Consider the following 17,399-nt stretch of genomic DNA (forward strand, 5'->3'; position numbering starts at 1 on the left):
TGGATGCTTGTCTTGTCAAAATGGAGGATCTCTCCTTAAAGATGGAACGGAGCACACCTTGACCATCTTGTAGGAGCATGTCCCCCGCCTAAGTGGAATGCAGCGTTAGATCGGTGTGAGGCCTTTCAAACACGTTGGTATGCGAAGCAAAGATCACTAGATCTGGTCCACTTCCTGGCCCGACGCTTTATGTCGCAATAAACCAAATGGGTTTACACAAGAAATTGGATGCAAACTGCAAGAGTGTTAGCTTGTTTAGGCACAAACTTGAAAAAGGGCGGAGCCTTTGACCAAAAGCAGTATTAACACTCTTTTTTTAGTGCACACTCCAAAAAGCAGCCATGGTAGCCGCCATTATAGCTGCTATGATAGCCGCTATTACAGCAGCCGTGGTAGCAGCCATGATAGCAGCCATAGTAGCCGCCATGATAGCCGCCATTATAGCAGCCATGATAGCCGCCATTATAGCAACGATGGTAGCCGCCACTATAGCAGCCATGGTAGCCGCCATGGTAGCAGCCATGATAGCCGCCATAGTAGCAGCCATGATAGCAGCCATGATAGCCGCCATAGTAGCAGCCATGATAGCAGCCATGGTAGCCGCCATGGTAGCAGCCATTATAGCCGCCATGATAGCGGCCATGGTAGCCGCCATGATAGCAGCCATGATAGCCGCTATTATAGCAGCCATGGTAGCCGCCATGATAGCCACCATGGTAGCCGCCATTATAGCAGCCATGATAGCCGCCATTATAGCAGCCATGGTCGCCGCCATGGTAGCCGCCATGATAGCAGCCATGATAGCCGCCATTATAGCAGCCATGATAGCCGCCATGATAGCCACCATTATAGCAGCGATGGTAGCCGCCATTATAGCAGCCATGATAGCCGCCATGATAGCCACCATTATAGCATCGATGGTAGCCGCCATTATAGCAGCCATGATAGCAGTTATGGTAGCCACCATTATAGCAGCGATGGTAGCCGCCATTATAGCAGCCATGATAGCAGCTATGGTAGCCGCCATTGTAGCAGCCATGGTAGCCGCCATGGTAGCCACCATTATAGCAGCCATGATAGCAGCCATGGTAGCCCCCATTATAGCAGCCATGATAGCAGCCATGATAGCAGCCATGATAGCCGCCATTATAGCAGCCATTATAGCCGCCATGATAGCGGCCATGGTAGCTGCCATGATAGCAGCCATGATAGCAGCCATGATAGCCGCTATTATAGCAGCCATGGTAGCCGCCATGATAGCCACCATGGTAGCCGCCATTATAGCAGCCATGATAGCCGCCATTATAGCAGCCATGGTAGCCGCCATGATAGCAGCCATGATAGCCGCCATTATAGCAGCGATGGTAGCCGCCATTATAGCAGCCATGATAGCCGCCATGATAGCCACCATTATAGCATCGATGGTAGCCGCCATTATAGCAGCCATGATAGCAGTTATGGTAGCCACCATTATAGCAGCGATGGTAGCCGCCATTATAGCAGCCATGATAGCAGCTATGGTAGCCGCCATTGTAGCAGCCATGGTAGCCGCCATGGTAGCCACCATTATAGCAGCCATGATAGCAGCCATGATAGCCGCTATGATAGCCGCCATTATAGCAACGATGGTAGCCGCCATTATAGCAGCCATGGTAGCCGCCATTATAGCAGCCATGGTCGCCGCCATTATAGCAGCCATGGTCGCCGCCATGGTCGCCGCCATGATAGCAGCCATGATAGCCGCCATGATAGCCGCCATTATAGCAGCCATAGTAGCCGCCATTATAACAGCCATAATAGCCGCCATTATAGCAGCCATGATAGCCGCCATGATAGCCGCCATTATAGCAGCCATGATAGCCGCCATGATAGCCGCCATTATAGCAGCCATGATAGCCGCCATTATAGCAGCCATGGTCGCCGCCATTATAGCAGCCATGGTCGCCGCCATGGTCGCCGCCATGATAGCAGCCATGATAGCCGCCATGATAGCCGCCATTATAGCAGCCATAGTAGCCGCCATTATAACAGCCATAATAGCCGCCATTATAGCAGCCATGGTAGCCGCCATGGTAGCCGCCATGATAGCAGCCATGATAGCCGCCATTATAGCAGCCATGATAGCCGCCATTATAGTCACCATGGTAGCAGCCATGATAGCCGCCATGATAGCCACCATGGTTGCCATGGTCGCCGCCATTATAGCAGCCATGATAGCCGCCATGATAGCCGCCATGATAGCCGCCATAATTAGAGCACTGAGTTGAGGAAGTACCAGTGCGTTATCGCTGCATTTTGAAGAAGCCACATAGCGTGCCTTGGCAGCCCGCGTGCTTTAAAGCAAGGCCATACATACTTGAGATCCCTAAACCGGTGCTGAACAGTTCAGCAAGCAAATTCCTCCGCGTGTTCAAACTCGCTCGGGACAGAAATTCTTCAGCGAGAAGAGATTTGAAATCCCTGAAAGTCCCAACCACACAAGACTGGCTATCCTTGCTCTTTAGCCTATTTGTGCTGAGGGTACGACTCCTCAGAATTTAGTGACAAATAGTGTCAGAAGCGGGATTACGACATTTCTGATGTAATACCGCCACAAGTAAATTTGGACCGCTACAAATAAATGTTCCCATCGCCCGTGAACACATGACAGGGGTCTGCTTCCGGGCGGCGTAGAAAGGCTGCACTGTTGGGGCCGTTTGAATAGTCATAGTCGATGGAGAACGACGAAGTGCTCTTCATCGTCTTCAGCCTGCTCGCTTTGCACTTCCTTTTGCACACTTCCTGTACAGGCTTTGGGGCGTCAAACTCGTATTTGAACGCTCGTGTTCTTCCAACGGATGTGGTGAAAGACGACATACTCGGTCTGAGGTCCACTCTAACGTGTCATACTATCATACAGTATTTCTACAGACGTACTACCTTCAGTACTGTATTTTTACACGTATTACCTCCAGAACTGTATTTCTACACACGTACTACCTCCAGTACTGTATTTCTACTCTCGTATTACCTCCAGTACTGTATTTCTACACACATACTACCTCCAGTACTGTATTTCTACACACGTACTACCTCCAGTACTGTATTTCTACACATGTATTACCTCCAGTACTGTATTTTTACACTCGTATTACCTCCAGTACTGTATTTCTACACATGTATTACCTCCAGTATACTGTAGTTTTACACTCGTATTACCTCCAGTACTGTATTTTTACACACATATTACCTCCAGTATACTGTATTTTTACACACGTATTACCTTCAGTACTGTATTTTTACACACGTATTACCTCCAGTATACTGTATTTCTACACACGTATTACCTCCAGTACTGTATTTCTACACACATACTACCTCCAGTACTGTATTTCTACACACGTACTACCTCCAGTACTGTATTTCTACACATGTATTACCTCCAGTACTGTATTTCTACACATGTATTACCTCCAGTACTGTATTTCTACACACGTATTACCTCCAGTACTGTATTTCTACACACGTACTACCTCCAGTACTGTATTTCTACACACGTATTACCTCCAGTACTGTATTTCTTCACACATACTACCTCCAGTATTGTATTTCTACACACGTACTACCTCCAGTACTGTATTTCTTCACACATACTACCTCCAGTATTGTTTTTCTACACACGTACTACCTCCAGTACTGTATTTCTACACACATGCTACCTCCAGTACTGTATTTCTACACATGTATTACCTCCAGTACTGTATTTTTACACTCGTATTACCTCCAGTACTGTATTTCTATACATGTATTACCTCCAGTACTGTATTTTTACACTCGTATTACCTCCAGTACTATACTTCTACACACGTATTACCTCCAGTACTGTATTTTTACACACATATTACCTCCAGTATACTGTATTTCTACACACGTATTACCGTCAGTACTGTATTTCTACACACGTACTACTTCCAGTACTGTATTTCTACACACATATTACCTCCAGTATACTGTATTTCTACACACGTATTACCTCCAGTACTGTATTTCTACACACGTACTACCTCCAGTACTGACAGAAAGTCATGACGTTGTTTTGTTTTTCTTTTGTTTTGGAGATGAGCTCCCGTCCAAAGATCAGATTATAGATTATTCGGCACCTTGTTGGTCTTTGGAGTACCACACCCACAATGACTGAGTACAAAGAACCTCTCTCTCCATTGAGGATCCCACGTTACCAACGCACAGGATGACATCCGACAGGAAGGTCTCAATAAGGTGTCGGTTACATGCAAGATGGAGAAATAATGCAGGGCAATAATAATACAATAATACCTCTGATCTTGCCATAAATAAACTTTGAAATGTATGAGAATTAATTTTGTCAATTCACAAGACTAAATTTCAACATTGACAAGAAAAAAATTGTACATTTATGAGAATAAATTTGTAAATGTACCAGAATAAATGCATATATTTACAAGAATAATTTGTAAAATTACTACAATAATTTGTTTATTTACAATAATGTTGCTTTACATTGATGAAAATTTACCAGAATAAATTTGTACATTTACGAGAATAATTTGTAAAATTACTAGAATTAATTAGAATTAATAAAATAAAAAATAATAAAATATTAAAATTAATAAAATAATAAAATAATTTATTTATGATAATAATTGTATAAAATGTCTAATTGACAAGAATAAATGTATAAATTCAGGAGAATAGAGTGGTAATGTCATACGTGTCATATGTGTCATGTGTCATACGTGTCACATGCAAAAGGTCAAAAAGTTTTTGCTGGTAAATGTGCAACTTTATTGTTGTAAATTTACAGATTTATTCTCAAAATCTCAGATTATTTGACGGGCATTGCCTAGGACAGCTATGAAAAGGGGAACCTGATGAAATCCAACTTTTTTCCCCTAACTGAGCTACTTTTTTCTGATACATTTTCAGATTTTCTTCTCCTATTCTCCACTTTTTTCTCGTAAATGTACCACTTTATTCTTGTAAATGTATGACTTCATTCTTGTAAATTTACGACTTTATTCTCTAAATGTATTTCAATGCGCCCAAATGTTGCGTCGTACTTCCGGGCTGCTGTTATTATTCTTGTAAAAGCAGAGACAGCTGATGCAATAGTAAAGTGATATGAATGATATCCATGCACCTTTGCTCTTGTCCATCTGCTGCCATCTAGTGGTAGAAATAACGTACTGCATCTTTTTCATGTACAGTCAAACAGTCACATAGTTTGGGGGTATTTTTCCCCCAAGAGGCCACCAACCTTTACGAGTAGTAGTACATCAGCTCTGTCTGTACCCAGGTTAAAATATATAAATGTATCATAGTGATTTTTGCTTTCAACAAAACAATAAAACACAAATATTGTTGAAAATCGACATAGAACCTGATTCCAGGGTTTGGCCACAGGGGGCAGTAGCGTTCGCCTCCCGGTTAGAGTTAGACGCCATAGAGAGGGAGAAGAAGAGTTTTGGCGCGTTGAAGCCTATTTTGCTGTGGGCAGGAAGTCACTGCTTAATGCTGTGGAAGAAGACAGTAGTTATGGCTGTGATTGAATCCGGGGCCTGCTTCCTACTAGACCGGTTCCCTACCCGGTCTACGAAAGCCAGACTTTCGGAGGCTCCCCCATCCAGTCTCGAACCAGCCTGGTGAATTCAGACGGTCTAACGTTCCTCACACTTCCTGGTTGTGTCACGTGGTGTCAATGTTTACCCCGACGTCATGACAACAGCCGCCTTAAATCGCGATAGTAACAAAATTATTTGTTTTTGAAACGAGGTTTCACAGAAAAGAGAAGAAATGTTATCGTATTTATCTCCAACTCACAGCTAAACATGATATATTAAACACTAGTCATATTTATTGCTCCTTTATTTAGTTATTATTTTTTCCTCAAGCAATGGCGGCTGCTAGTCATTCAAGGAGGGGACGCTCATTTCTTCCCGGCCTACATTTTATATGTGCTTATTTATTTATTATTATTATTATTTCTTTACAACGCTAGTATTTTTTTAAGGTCGCTTGGGATCGGCAAAGTCTCCGCATCAGTTCAGAAGAACGGAGTGGAAAACTTTGAAAATGCTCCGGTGGAGGGTTATACTTCCAGATCACTGATTCGCTCATTTCACTGTCAATCAAAAAGAGAGTCCGCCTCACACAGATAATCCAATCATTTTACAGAAGCCGAGGATCCGGGCCAGCTCACTTCATATTGGCCCGAGCGTCCGATGGGTGGGACAAAGCCCAGCGTTTATCCAATAGCCGTGACCCGCTCTATACGCTTCCGTAGTTCCACGCTTCCGTAATAAATAGCTGATCGTAAACAAAAAATGAAGTTGTTCTCGCGCATTTTTAGTCAATAAAAGTACACACAGCAACGTCAATGCGGGTGGAGGCCACTGTGTGTCTCTTTAGAGTTTCTTCTAAGAGAAGAAGGAGGTCACCCGGAGTGGCCCCCTCTGAAAGGTCACTAGAGGGGGCTAGCTCCCTGAAGAACTCCAGTTTGTCAAGCTGCTTGAAGGTGAGGTGGACAAGTGGATGGGCAGAGGAGGCAGGTGTCGCCTCCAATGCTCTTTAACTCCTTCTGGGCTCTCAAGGGGGTACAACCAGGGGCGTCACTAGGTTCTTAGGACAGGAGGGGCTTAGCTGTCTGGAGATGCACAGGATATGAATGAATGTAGTAGACAGTCAAAAAATCCCAAAAATATTTCCATTCTTAATTGGAGTAGGAATTTTGTGATATTTTCAATATTTGTGATGGAAGCATCTCAAACTCAATTTACCTGTGGGCCACTGGAGCTAGGGTCTGGGCGAGCCTGGGCCGCATCTGGTTCTCCAAAAAAAAAATTAAATTTATTAAAAACAGAAAAATATACAAACTTTTTCAGTGCTTTGGTTCTGATTTTCTACAATAAAAGCTATGATAAAACATTCCACTGTTCTCAAATATCTTAATTTTTATTTTTCTGCACAAAATAAGATGAAAAATTAATAAACAAATCAAGAATAAAGAAAATCTATCAATCAGTAATAAATAAATAAATATAATAATCATAATGAAACAGCAAATAATAAAAACTTAGGAAACCACATATAGTTGGTGGGTAGACAAATTATTTTTTTCAGATTAAAATGAACAAAGCATTATTAGAGCCCTGTAGACATGACAAAACACGACTATAGTCACATTTATACTCTTTTTATTTACAACATATTGCGCAACTGTAGGGTCTTGAGACACATGCTAACTCGCAAACTAGAGAGCTAGCGACCTAAACGGTAGCCTTAAAGTTATTTCCATTAAACTTAAATAGCCAAAAACTTACCACTTCCACACGGATAGGGAGGATAACTATTAACAGTTATTTAACCTTTAACATGAACATTAATCAAACGTAATAATTTTTTCTGGGTACATGATACCATACAGCATCCATATCAAACTTGCGTGGGCCGCACTAACATTAAACTTTCATATCAAGGCGGGGGCCTCAAACTAGTGTCCTGCGGGCCACATTTGGCCCACGGGCCGCGTGTTTGAGTCCCCTGTAGTAAAAAAATCCAAAAAACAATATTAAGGAATTTTGTGATATTTTCAATATTTGTAATGGAAGTATCCCATAAATGAAATGACGTCTTCTATGCCGCTGTTTTACGGAAGTTTGTGTGACTTGTTGGAATATTAGAGTACATATTGTATTAGTCCGGCAACCTGACTGCGTATTTCCAAGAAATCCCATCATACCGCTTTCAACCCGAGTAGAACAAAAGGCTTCAGCGGCGCTAATCATACTCAAGTCCTCTGAGAACATTCTCGGTATTCCCACTAAAAGGTGTTTATACTCGGCCTCCTGTGGGATGACATCACGCAGAAGCTTCAAATCAAAGAAATCCAAAGAGGAAACAGCTCAAACAGTTTTTCTAGATTTAGTCTCTTATTGTTTCGCCACGGCTCTCCAGTCCTGTGAAAATATTACCGTTTGGGTGTGTTACCTTTCGGTAGTCCTATTGTTTCTATCTCCATCACATCACATTATGTTGACTTACAGGAATGTCTTGGAAAATTCCCCTGACCCTAAACGAACCTTCACCCTCAGTGTGGATGTCACTTGGTCCGGCCAGTATGTACTCATTCTAATGTACTGCAGTGTTTCCATGGCAGAGTATCACTCACAGGGAAATTTTCAGGAATTGTTGGGAATGGGATATGGGAGAACTGATGACAGTTTTGGGGGTGATCCAAAATCCCAAAGGCAAAATGACTTTGATCTAAAGAGTTCTAGTTACTTCCACATTTCTCATCCAATTCAGATCGTTCCAACAAGAACACATTCCACTTAAATGACATTCATGCCATTTTTCACATACCAAGAATTCCCACTTTTCTTGACATTTCTATTTTTCAGACTGCACAATGCCTTTGATCTAAAGGCGACCAACTAATTCCATCATTCTCAACCCATTTAGACCCTTCCAAAGTTAAACTTGTCAACTCATTTGGGATAAAGGGTATCCGGAATGTGAAGTACTCAAGCCAAAATCAGTACGCGGATAAAAAAAAAAGATCCGCTGTGACGACTCCGAAATCAGGAAAAAGAGGATGAAAACAAACAAAGTCTTCCCGTTACAGTGCTCTATCATGCTAGGTGCGAGCACGCTAACGTTAGCATATTAGCACTACCAGCACTAACTGTTTTCATGGGGAGATGCATATATAAATACTTAGCACTGTCATCCCCGACCTAGATGTTAGTATGCTAACGTTAGCATGTCAGTATTATTAGCATTTTAGCCATTTTCATAGCTAGACACTTACTTAAAGACTTCCCACGATTATGCTAGGTGTTAGCATGCTAGGACTCATGGTAACATTAGCAATCTAAATGTCATATCATATGGTCTATGGTCTATCATATGGTATATGGTTTATCATCTATCATATGGTCTATGGTCTATCATATGGTATATGGTTTATCATCTATCATATGGTCTATGGTCTATCATCTATCATATGGTCTATGGTTTATCATCTATCATATGGTCTATGGTCTATCATATGGTCTATGGTCTATCATCTATCATATGGTCTATGGTCTATCATATGGTCTATGGTCTATCATCTATCATATGGTCTATGAGCCATCATCTATCATATGGTCTATGGTCTATCATCTATCATATGGTCTATGAGCCATCATCTATCATATGGTCTATGGTTAATCATCTATCATATGGTCTATGGTCTGTAACCTATCATATGGTCTATGGTCTGTCATATGGTCTATCATCTATCATATGGTCTATGGTCTATCATATGGTCTATGGTCTATCATCTATCATATGGTCTATGAGCTATCATCTATCATATGGTCTATGGTCTATCATATGGTATATGGTCTATCATCTATCATGTGGTCTATGGTCTATCATATGGTCTATGGTCTATGAGCTATCATATGGTCTATGGTCTATCAATTATCATATGGTCTATGGTCTATCACCTATGATATGGTCTATGGTCTATCATCTATCATATGGTCTATCATATGGTCTATCATCTATCATATGGTCTATCATATGGTCTATGGTCTATCATCTATCATATGGTCTATGGTCTATCATCTATATTATGGTCTATGGTCTATCACCTATCATATGGTCTATGGTCTATCAGCTATCATATAGTCTATGGTCTCTCATCTATCATATGGTATATCATTCTTGTTTAGCCCTTGTAGGTTCTGTTGTGTTTAAGTACTTTATAAATAAAGTTGACTTGACTCGTCATGAGTTGTCAGTGTTGAATGAAAAAATACCTTAGCTGAAGTCCAAAAATACACCAGACGTTAAGTAAAGCTGTTTTGGGAATTGTGTATTCACCATCCAAAAAAGTGATCCACTTGACTTTGAGCCAACATCTACTTTTGTTGGTCAGACAGCAGGAAAGGATTCATCCAGGTGAAAACTAACAAACCTCCGTGTGTTTCCCTGGAAAACTTCACACCATTCAGGAACGTCACATGCATTTTTCCATGATTTTACTTTTCTTCTAGCCGGACCCTGAACCTCCCAGAACCAAGAAGCTCTTGTCCACCTTCCTCAAGGGAAGCCCTTTTTAGCACGTGTGGAGTGACGCTTGGTCACTTTGTTTGTTGATGGTGAACCCATGCTGCTGGACTCAAACCCTGAGGTCTCCCGACATGGGTTTGACCACTGGGTCTCGGGTCCCAAAATACGGGCAGCACAAGGCCTGTCTTGTTTCGCCGCCGGTACGCTGGACGCGGCGGGCAAGTTGGCCCGTGACGTGGCGCAACGTAGCCTGGTAGTCAACCTCCGACCAGGAATAATAAACACAAGCAGCTACACAAACACACCGTCTGGACCGGGGACCGCAAAGTCCAGTCCGCCTGACACTCATCAAGTCCTGCAATCAAGCCTTCATGATAACTTGCAATGAGTCTCTTCCTGGAGGCTTTCCCATCATCAAGGTCTTCTTAAGGTCCATAGGATTCAGCACAAGCCACTCCAGAGTCTTCATGTGGTTTTTCTTCAGAGGTGGACTTGATGGTGTGTTTTGGATTATGGTCCTGCTGCAGAACCCAAGTTGGTTTCAGCTTGAGGTCACCAGCAGATGGCCGGACATGCTTCCATTCACCACAGCAGGTCTTCCAGGTCCCGAAGCAGCAAAGCAGCCCCAAACCATCATACTACCACCACCATATTTTACTCTTGTGAGTCAAAAAAGACCCGGTCAGGTTGTTTTCTTGAAATATCTTCGTAATAATTTTTTTTATAACTTCATATTCCAGGTATTCCTCAAAAAACATGTTTTTGATATCATGCCATTTACATTTTTAACCTTTTATACATTTTAAGAAATTTTAGTTTTTGTGTTACTACCCCAACCTTCCATAAGTGGGTCAAAAATGACCCGGTCAGGTTGTTTTCTTGAAATATCTTTGTAATGAATTTTTTTTTAATCATTTCATATTCCACGTATTCCTCAAAAAACATATTTTTGATATCATGCCATTCACATTTTTAACTTACCTTTTATACATTTTAAGAAATTTTAGTTTTTGTGTTACTACCCCAACCTTCCATAAGTGGGTCAAAAATGACTTGGTTAGGTTGTTTTCTTGAAATATCTTTGTAATGAAAAATTGTTATCATTTCATATTCCAGGTATTCCTCAAAAAAATGTTTTTGATATCATGCCATTCACATTTTTAACTTACCTTTTATACATTTTAAGAAATTTTTGTTTTTGTGTTACTACCCCAACCTTCCATAAGTGGGTCAAAAATGACCCGGTCAGGTTGTTTTCTTGAAATATCTTTGTAATGAAAATTTTTCATCATTTCATATTCCAAGTATTCCTCAAAAAACATGTTTTTGATATCATGCCATTCACATTTTTAACTCATCTTTTATACATTTTAAGAAATTTTAAGAAATCTTCCATATGTGGGTCAAAAATGACCCGGTCAGGTTGTTTTCTTGAAATATCTTTGTAATGAAAAATTGTTATTATTTCATATTGCAGGTATTCCTCAAAAAACATATTTTTTATATCATGCCATTCACATTTTTAACTTACCTTTATGTAACACACAATGGATCCTCACATTTTCTATTGTTGTACGGGGTCATTTTCTTTTTCAAAGATGTAAAAAAGTGAAAAATGAAGATGTTTCTAACATGAAATCATTCTTGTGTGGTCCTAAATATAATACTAAATATCATACAAGTGATTATTCCTAACCAAAATGGCAAAATTGGCATAAAAAGGCATTGATTCTAGTATGGGTCATTTTTGACTTGACCCACTTATGGAAGAGTGTAGGGTCCAGTCACTCGTGCATCTAAGGGTTAACTGACTCAAGTGTGACCTGCACTTTTTTGGATGTGGTCGTGGGGTCTTTTGTGACCACTTGGAGTCGTTATTTTGGTTCTGGGAAGGTCCACCACTGTTCTATGTTTTCACCATTTGTGTATAATGGCTCTCACTGTGGTTTGCTGGAGTCCCAAAGCTTTAGAAATGGCTTTAAGATAGATCTAAAGTTAAGTTAAGTTGTGTTTTAATGCTGATTGCAGCCACTTTTAGCATGCAGTAATACAAAACAACTGGCAGATGTTTAAAGTAGTCCCAAAAAGGGAGCCAACTACACTACGTCACGCGAGTAACTCCAAGTACGGGTGTTAAACGACTTGACTTCCACCCTGCAGCGTGTTCTTGACGTTGCTGATGTTATGAATTGTTCTGTTTGGCTTAAACGTTGGCGTAGGTTGTTTTTTTGTTCGGTTGTTTAGCGTTTGAGATCTTTTGGACATGACAGACGTCCAAGTGTTGTTTTCCTTCTTCAGTATCTCCTATCTGAGCGCTGCATGAAATTGTTGTGTCAGACAGACCTTGTGAGTTGGCACCCGGACATTATGTAACCGTGTAATTCCATGATTAGCCAGCCCGGTCAGGGGAAAAATACTATCCCATTTCTCCCTAACTTAATGTTCAGACCAACAAAGGAATAAACAAGAGTGATTGCGTCAATTGCCGTCATATAATGGAGACATGGGTGGTCGGGTTGTTCCACTTTTATTTTTTATACGTCTTTACATCTGACTCTGATTTCATCAAAAGAAAACTAACACACTGCGATTGTACTATCTGATATAAACACATTTCATAGCTATGACACAGAGGTTCAGGGCTGACATTAACCTTAAGGTGTTAACCTCATCTTGTTCTCTTATCCCTCCTCTTGTGTTAGGGTCGGCACCGATCCGTTTTACATTTGAATGCATCAAAAGAATCACATAACATTTGTTTATTGCATCAAGGCTTTTTGACTTTGTCAGGAAACTCTATTTCAACAAAATAAAAACAAAAAAATCATTTTTACTACATTTTAAAATGGTCTGGTTGAAATTATGACCACTGTATTGTTAGGGTAGGTTTCGACCCGGTTATAATAATATGACTATAAAGCAATATAAAACACTTTGGATCATGGAAAGAACAATTTGGATCATGGAAAGAACAATTCGGATCATGGAAAGAACACTTTGGAACATGGAAAGAAGAATTTAGATCATGCAAGAACACTTTGGATCATGGAAAGAACAATTTGGATCATGGAAAGAACAATTTGGATCATGGAAAGAACACTTTGGATCATGGGAAGAACAATTTGGATCATGGAAAGAACAATTTGGATCATGGAAAGAACACTTTGGATTATGGAAAGAACACTTTGGATCATGGAAAAAAAAATTTGGATCATGGAAAGAACAATTTGGAACATGGAAAGAACAATTTAGATCATGCAAGAACACTTTGGATCATGGAAAGAACAATTTGGATCATGGAAAGAACAATTTGGATCATGCAAGAACACTTTGGATCATGGAAAGAACAATTTGGATCATGGAAAGAACACTTTGGATCATGGAAAGAACACTTTGGATCATGGAAAAAAAAATTTGGATCATGGAAAGAACCATTTGGATCATGGAAAGAACACTTTGGATCATGGAAAGAACACTTTGGATCATGGAAAGAACAATTTGGATCATGGAAAGAATATTTGGATCATGGAAAGAATATTTTGGATCATGGAAAGAACAATTTGGATCATGGAAAGAATATTTGGATCATGGAAAGAATATTTTGGATCATGGAAAGAACAATTTGGATCATGGAAAGAACACTTCGGATCATGGAAAGAACAATTTGGATAATGGAAAGAACAATTTGGATCATGGAAAGAACACTTTGGATCATGGAAAGAACAATTTGGATCGCTACCACAAGAGGAAGGTTAATCTACGTACACGATGCAGGAAGTGCCGTATAAGGAGGTGCTCCTCAACCCTTAACCCTCATAACCTCCTAACCCCGACCTTCACCACAAGATCTTGTGAAAGATGGCGACGAGTCACCGCCATCACATGGATTCAATTGTGAAAGCGGCACAGCGGTGCGTGACGTTGCTCTCAACGAAAGATGCGTCACACGGCTACGTTCCACCTTCCTCACAGGAATAACCCCTGACCTTCATGTGATGTCAGAGAGTGGACATTCCACTGTAATTATTAAAGATGTGTGTTCACTGATTTTTCTCTTGGGACTGATGTACGGATGTACCGTATATGCAGGAACTATCTTTACATGCAACATTAGGCTCTATGTGTTGTGTGGTTTAAAAATAAAACACACATTATTATGGTGCATGTTGATCATAAAAAAGTGTATTTAATATGCTGGATTATTTATTTTTATTTATTTATTTTAGTTTTATTGTTAAAGAATGTCGAGTGTTTTAAGATTTTATTTTACTTTTTTACTTATTTTACTTTTTTTTGTTTTAAGCTTTTTATTAAGAGTATTTTTCTATGTTTGAAATCCCTTCCTTTCCCTTTGTCACACGTAATGCTCAGTTTTGAAAGTGCTTCGTGGAACCGGAAGTGACGACATAGTTACAATCTATATTTTTATATATATAATTTTTTTTACTATCGGTCATTTTTAAATAATTTATTGTGCTGTCAGAAATAACTTGAGACGAAATGAAATTATACGGAACACTAGAGATTGTTTTTTATTTGGTATATTGCTAAACGTATTGGCGACGATTGCGGAACATGTGTTTGACCTCCTTACCCAGGATGCACTTGGCTCTTGCCATCTTGTCTAGTAGGAGAGCGGCAGGCAGACAGACAGGCAGCTAGCTAGCTAGCTAGCTCCCTAGCTAGCAACCAGAAGCTTCCCAGTGGCTATCTGTCAGCTCGCAGCCACAAGTCACTTGTCCACACGACGGAAGACTTCTGCCGCCATTACCCCCGCCTTTCCGCCCCCTGGATTATACTTTCCACTCAAACGTCCAAGAAGAATGTTTTCAATATGAGTCCACACCTGTTGGTGTTAGGACTGGCGTAACTAGCTTAGTGGAGCTAACTCGGCTAGTCGGCATATACATAGCAAGGAAATAGAGAGAAGCGGGCCTGTCTTATATTGTAAAGTGTCGGGGACAGACGGCCGGGAGAAGAAGCTGCTTTTCGGTCACTTTCTGGGACACGAGGACGGCTGTCCGAGGCACGGAACCCACCGGGGAGCGGTGCGGTGACCGGACACCACGCAGGAGTTTGTGGAGAGCCTTTGGACTGTGCTTGGGACTTTTTTTCCGGCTGGACTGAGCGGGACACAATCAGTTTGGAACGGTTCTGTGTTGGTACGTGTCTGTGTCTTATTACTCGGTTGTGAATCTGTCACAAACTCGTAATTTTCATCTGGGGAGTCACTGACAAGGCACCGGACGCCAACATGTCGAAAATGCCAGCGAAAAAGAAGAGTTGCTTCCAGATTACTAGCGTCACTCAGGCTCAGGTGGCGGCCAGCAACATCACGGACGACACCGAGAGCCTGGACGACCCGGACGAGTCCCGAACCGAGGACGTGTCTTCGGAAATCTTCGACGTGTCACGAACCGACCTCGGCGTATGCGATAGGAGTTCATCCGAGGAAACCTTAAACAACGTGGGGGAGAGCCACGAGGTCCCTTTGACAGCTCCTGTCAACGGGGGTCACCCTTACAATAAGACTGGTCCTCAATTGGAAGCAAGTGTGCCTGTGCCAGGTACGGCTCAGCCTGCTCTTCCCGTCCCTGCTGCCACAGTAGCCCCAGCGGGTACCTGCAGTTCCCGCTTCAGAGTCATTAAACTAGACCATGGTACCGGTGAGCCCTTCAGACGGGGCAGATGGACTTGCACGGAGTTCCACGACAGAGACTCTGATTCAAACGCTAATCGGACTGCGGATAGCATTAAACCGGCCGTAACGCTTGATTACAGCACGGACAGGGACAGCGGGCTGGGAACCATCAGTAACACCGTGGTCTCGACCAGCGTCGCCTCCTCACAAGTTTTGGACAACGCTGCAGACTCGCATCTGGTCCATTCCGGTGAGACTGTGCAGCAAGGCTACAGCTTGGGTCCCCAGATCGGGGGCGGCGCAAGTGCCTTCCAACCCACAGGGTATTCAGCCACATCTTCAAAGCAAACGCAACACGCTCAGGTCAATATGCAACCTGCTGCTCCCCAAACCTTTCTCTCCAATCACCTCAACGGCGTGCACCAAGGTGCCGTGCCGCCCCCCGTCGTGCCCCCGGCCACACAAGTCCAGCAGTTTGCGTATTCAAACCACCATCAACAGCACTTTGGTTCCAGCACTCTTCTCTTAAATCTTCCCTCGTCTAGCCAGGGGCCCTCGCCTTCCGGTTCAACAGCCCATGGGCTTGGGGGCGAGGCACCCTCATCCCAGGGCGTCTTGCTACACATGGCTTCAGGAAGCGGTCAGCAGCAGCCGGGAGGTTTAAACGTTGACATGACGTCCTCGGTCACCAGCAGCCACAGCGTTGTCCAGAATGTGCCCGTTACAGTGCCCAGCACCGCCAGTACCCCCCCGGCTGGGCCAAGCACCAGAGGAATTGTTCTGTCCCTTGGAGTCCAGGGGCTCACCGCCACAGGCCTTCAATCCGGACTCGGCAACCACGCAGAAGATACGCAGCCCAAATCTGAAGCGCTACCTCAGACCAGTGCCGGTGTGGTGCCAGGGAAAGATGGCGTGAGGCCTTTCATCAAGGAGGGTCTCGGCCTGCCCAGTCCTGCTGTCAAGAGCCTCTTTGGCATCCATATAGCCATGGACGGGGACGAGGACAGGTAAGATGCCTCATATTTAGTTTTTTTCTGTTTAGCCGATAAAGTACAGTAAAGAAAGGGTGGTTGTTTTGTGAGATGATATAACTTAGATATTACCCTACACCCTTTCACCCCCCCCCAACCTTTTTTGAGCCACGGCACGTTTTTTACATTGTAAAAATCTTGTGGCACACCACTAACCAAAAATGTTCCAAAATGTCGCCACAACCTCACACGTGCATCAATAAGTCTATCGGAGGAACAAGCTAGGTGTTGCCACACGGACCAATATTACATTGCTATGCCAGTCTTTACACCACAGACACTCCACAGTAACCACATTTTTACATGACGAGTTTTCTCTTTCCGAATGACCTTTCGGGAAACAATGGTATCCATAGAAAGGAATATTCCAATCTCTTGTTTAATTGCGCCGAGAAAATCAAACAGAATAGTCAATAGGGCATGCGCAGTAAAACGTAAACATCAACATCACGTGATACCGGCTTCCCCGAGTTATTCTTTCACTTGTTGGAATAACTCCGTATTGCCAGTTTTTTGTCTGTCCAGTCTTGAAATTTATTTTGAATCAAAAACAAACTTTGCTTAGTCCAGTGCCGATTGCTGGCCTCCATTTTTAAAACTGAACGTCTGGATTACGTCATATCTGAGCATGCGCTGAAAGAACGCAC

At 42.3% G+C, this 17,399-nt stretch overlaps 1 protein-coding gene across 1 annotated transcript in view; it reads left to right on the forward strand.

Moving 5' to 3' along the window:
- Positions 1–14,649: 14,649 nt before the first annotated feature.
- tsc22d2 (TSC22 domain family 2) overlaps positions 14,650–17,399 on the forward strand; it is a 33,369-nt gene continuing 30,619 nt past the window's right edge. Inside the window, exon 1 of the mRNA XM_058073380.1 lies at positions 14,650–16,728. Coding sequence (XP_057929363.1) covers positions 15,335–16,728 — 1,394 coding nt within the window. The 5' untranslated portion in view covers positions 14,650–15,334. The remainder of the gene's footprint in view (positions 16,729–17,399) is intronic.

Source organism: Doryrhamphus excisus, chromosome 5, assembly GCF_030265055.1.
Source record: "Doryrhamphus excisus isolate RoL2022-K1 chromosome 5, RoL_Dexc_1.0, whole genome shotgun sequence".
Lineage (NCBI taxonomy): Eukaryota > Metazoa > Chordata > Actinopteri > Syngnathiformes > Syngnathidae > Doryrhamphus > Doryrhamphus excisus.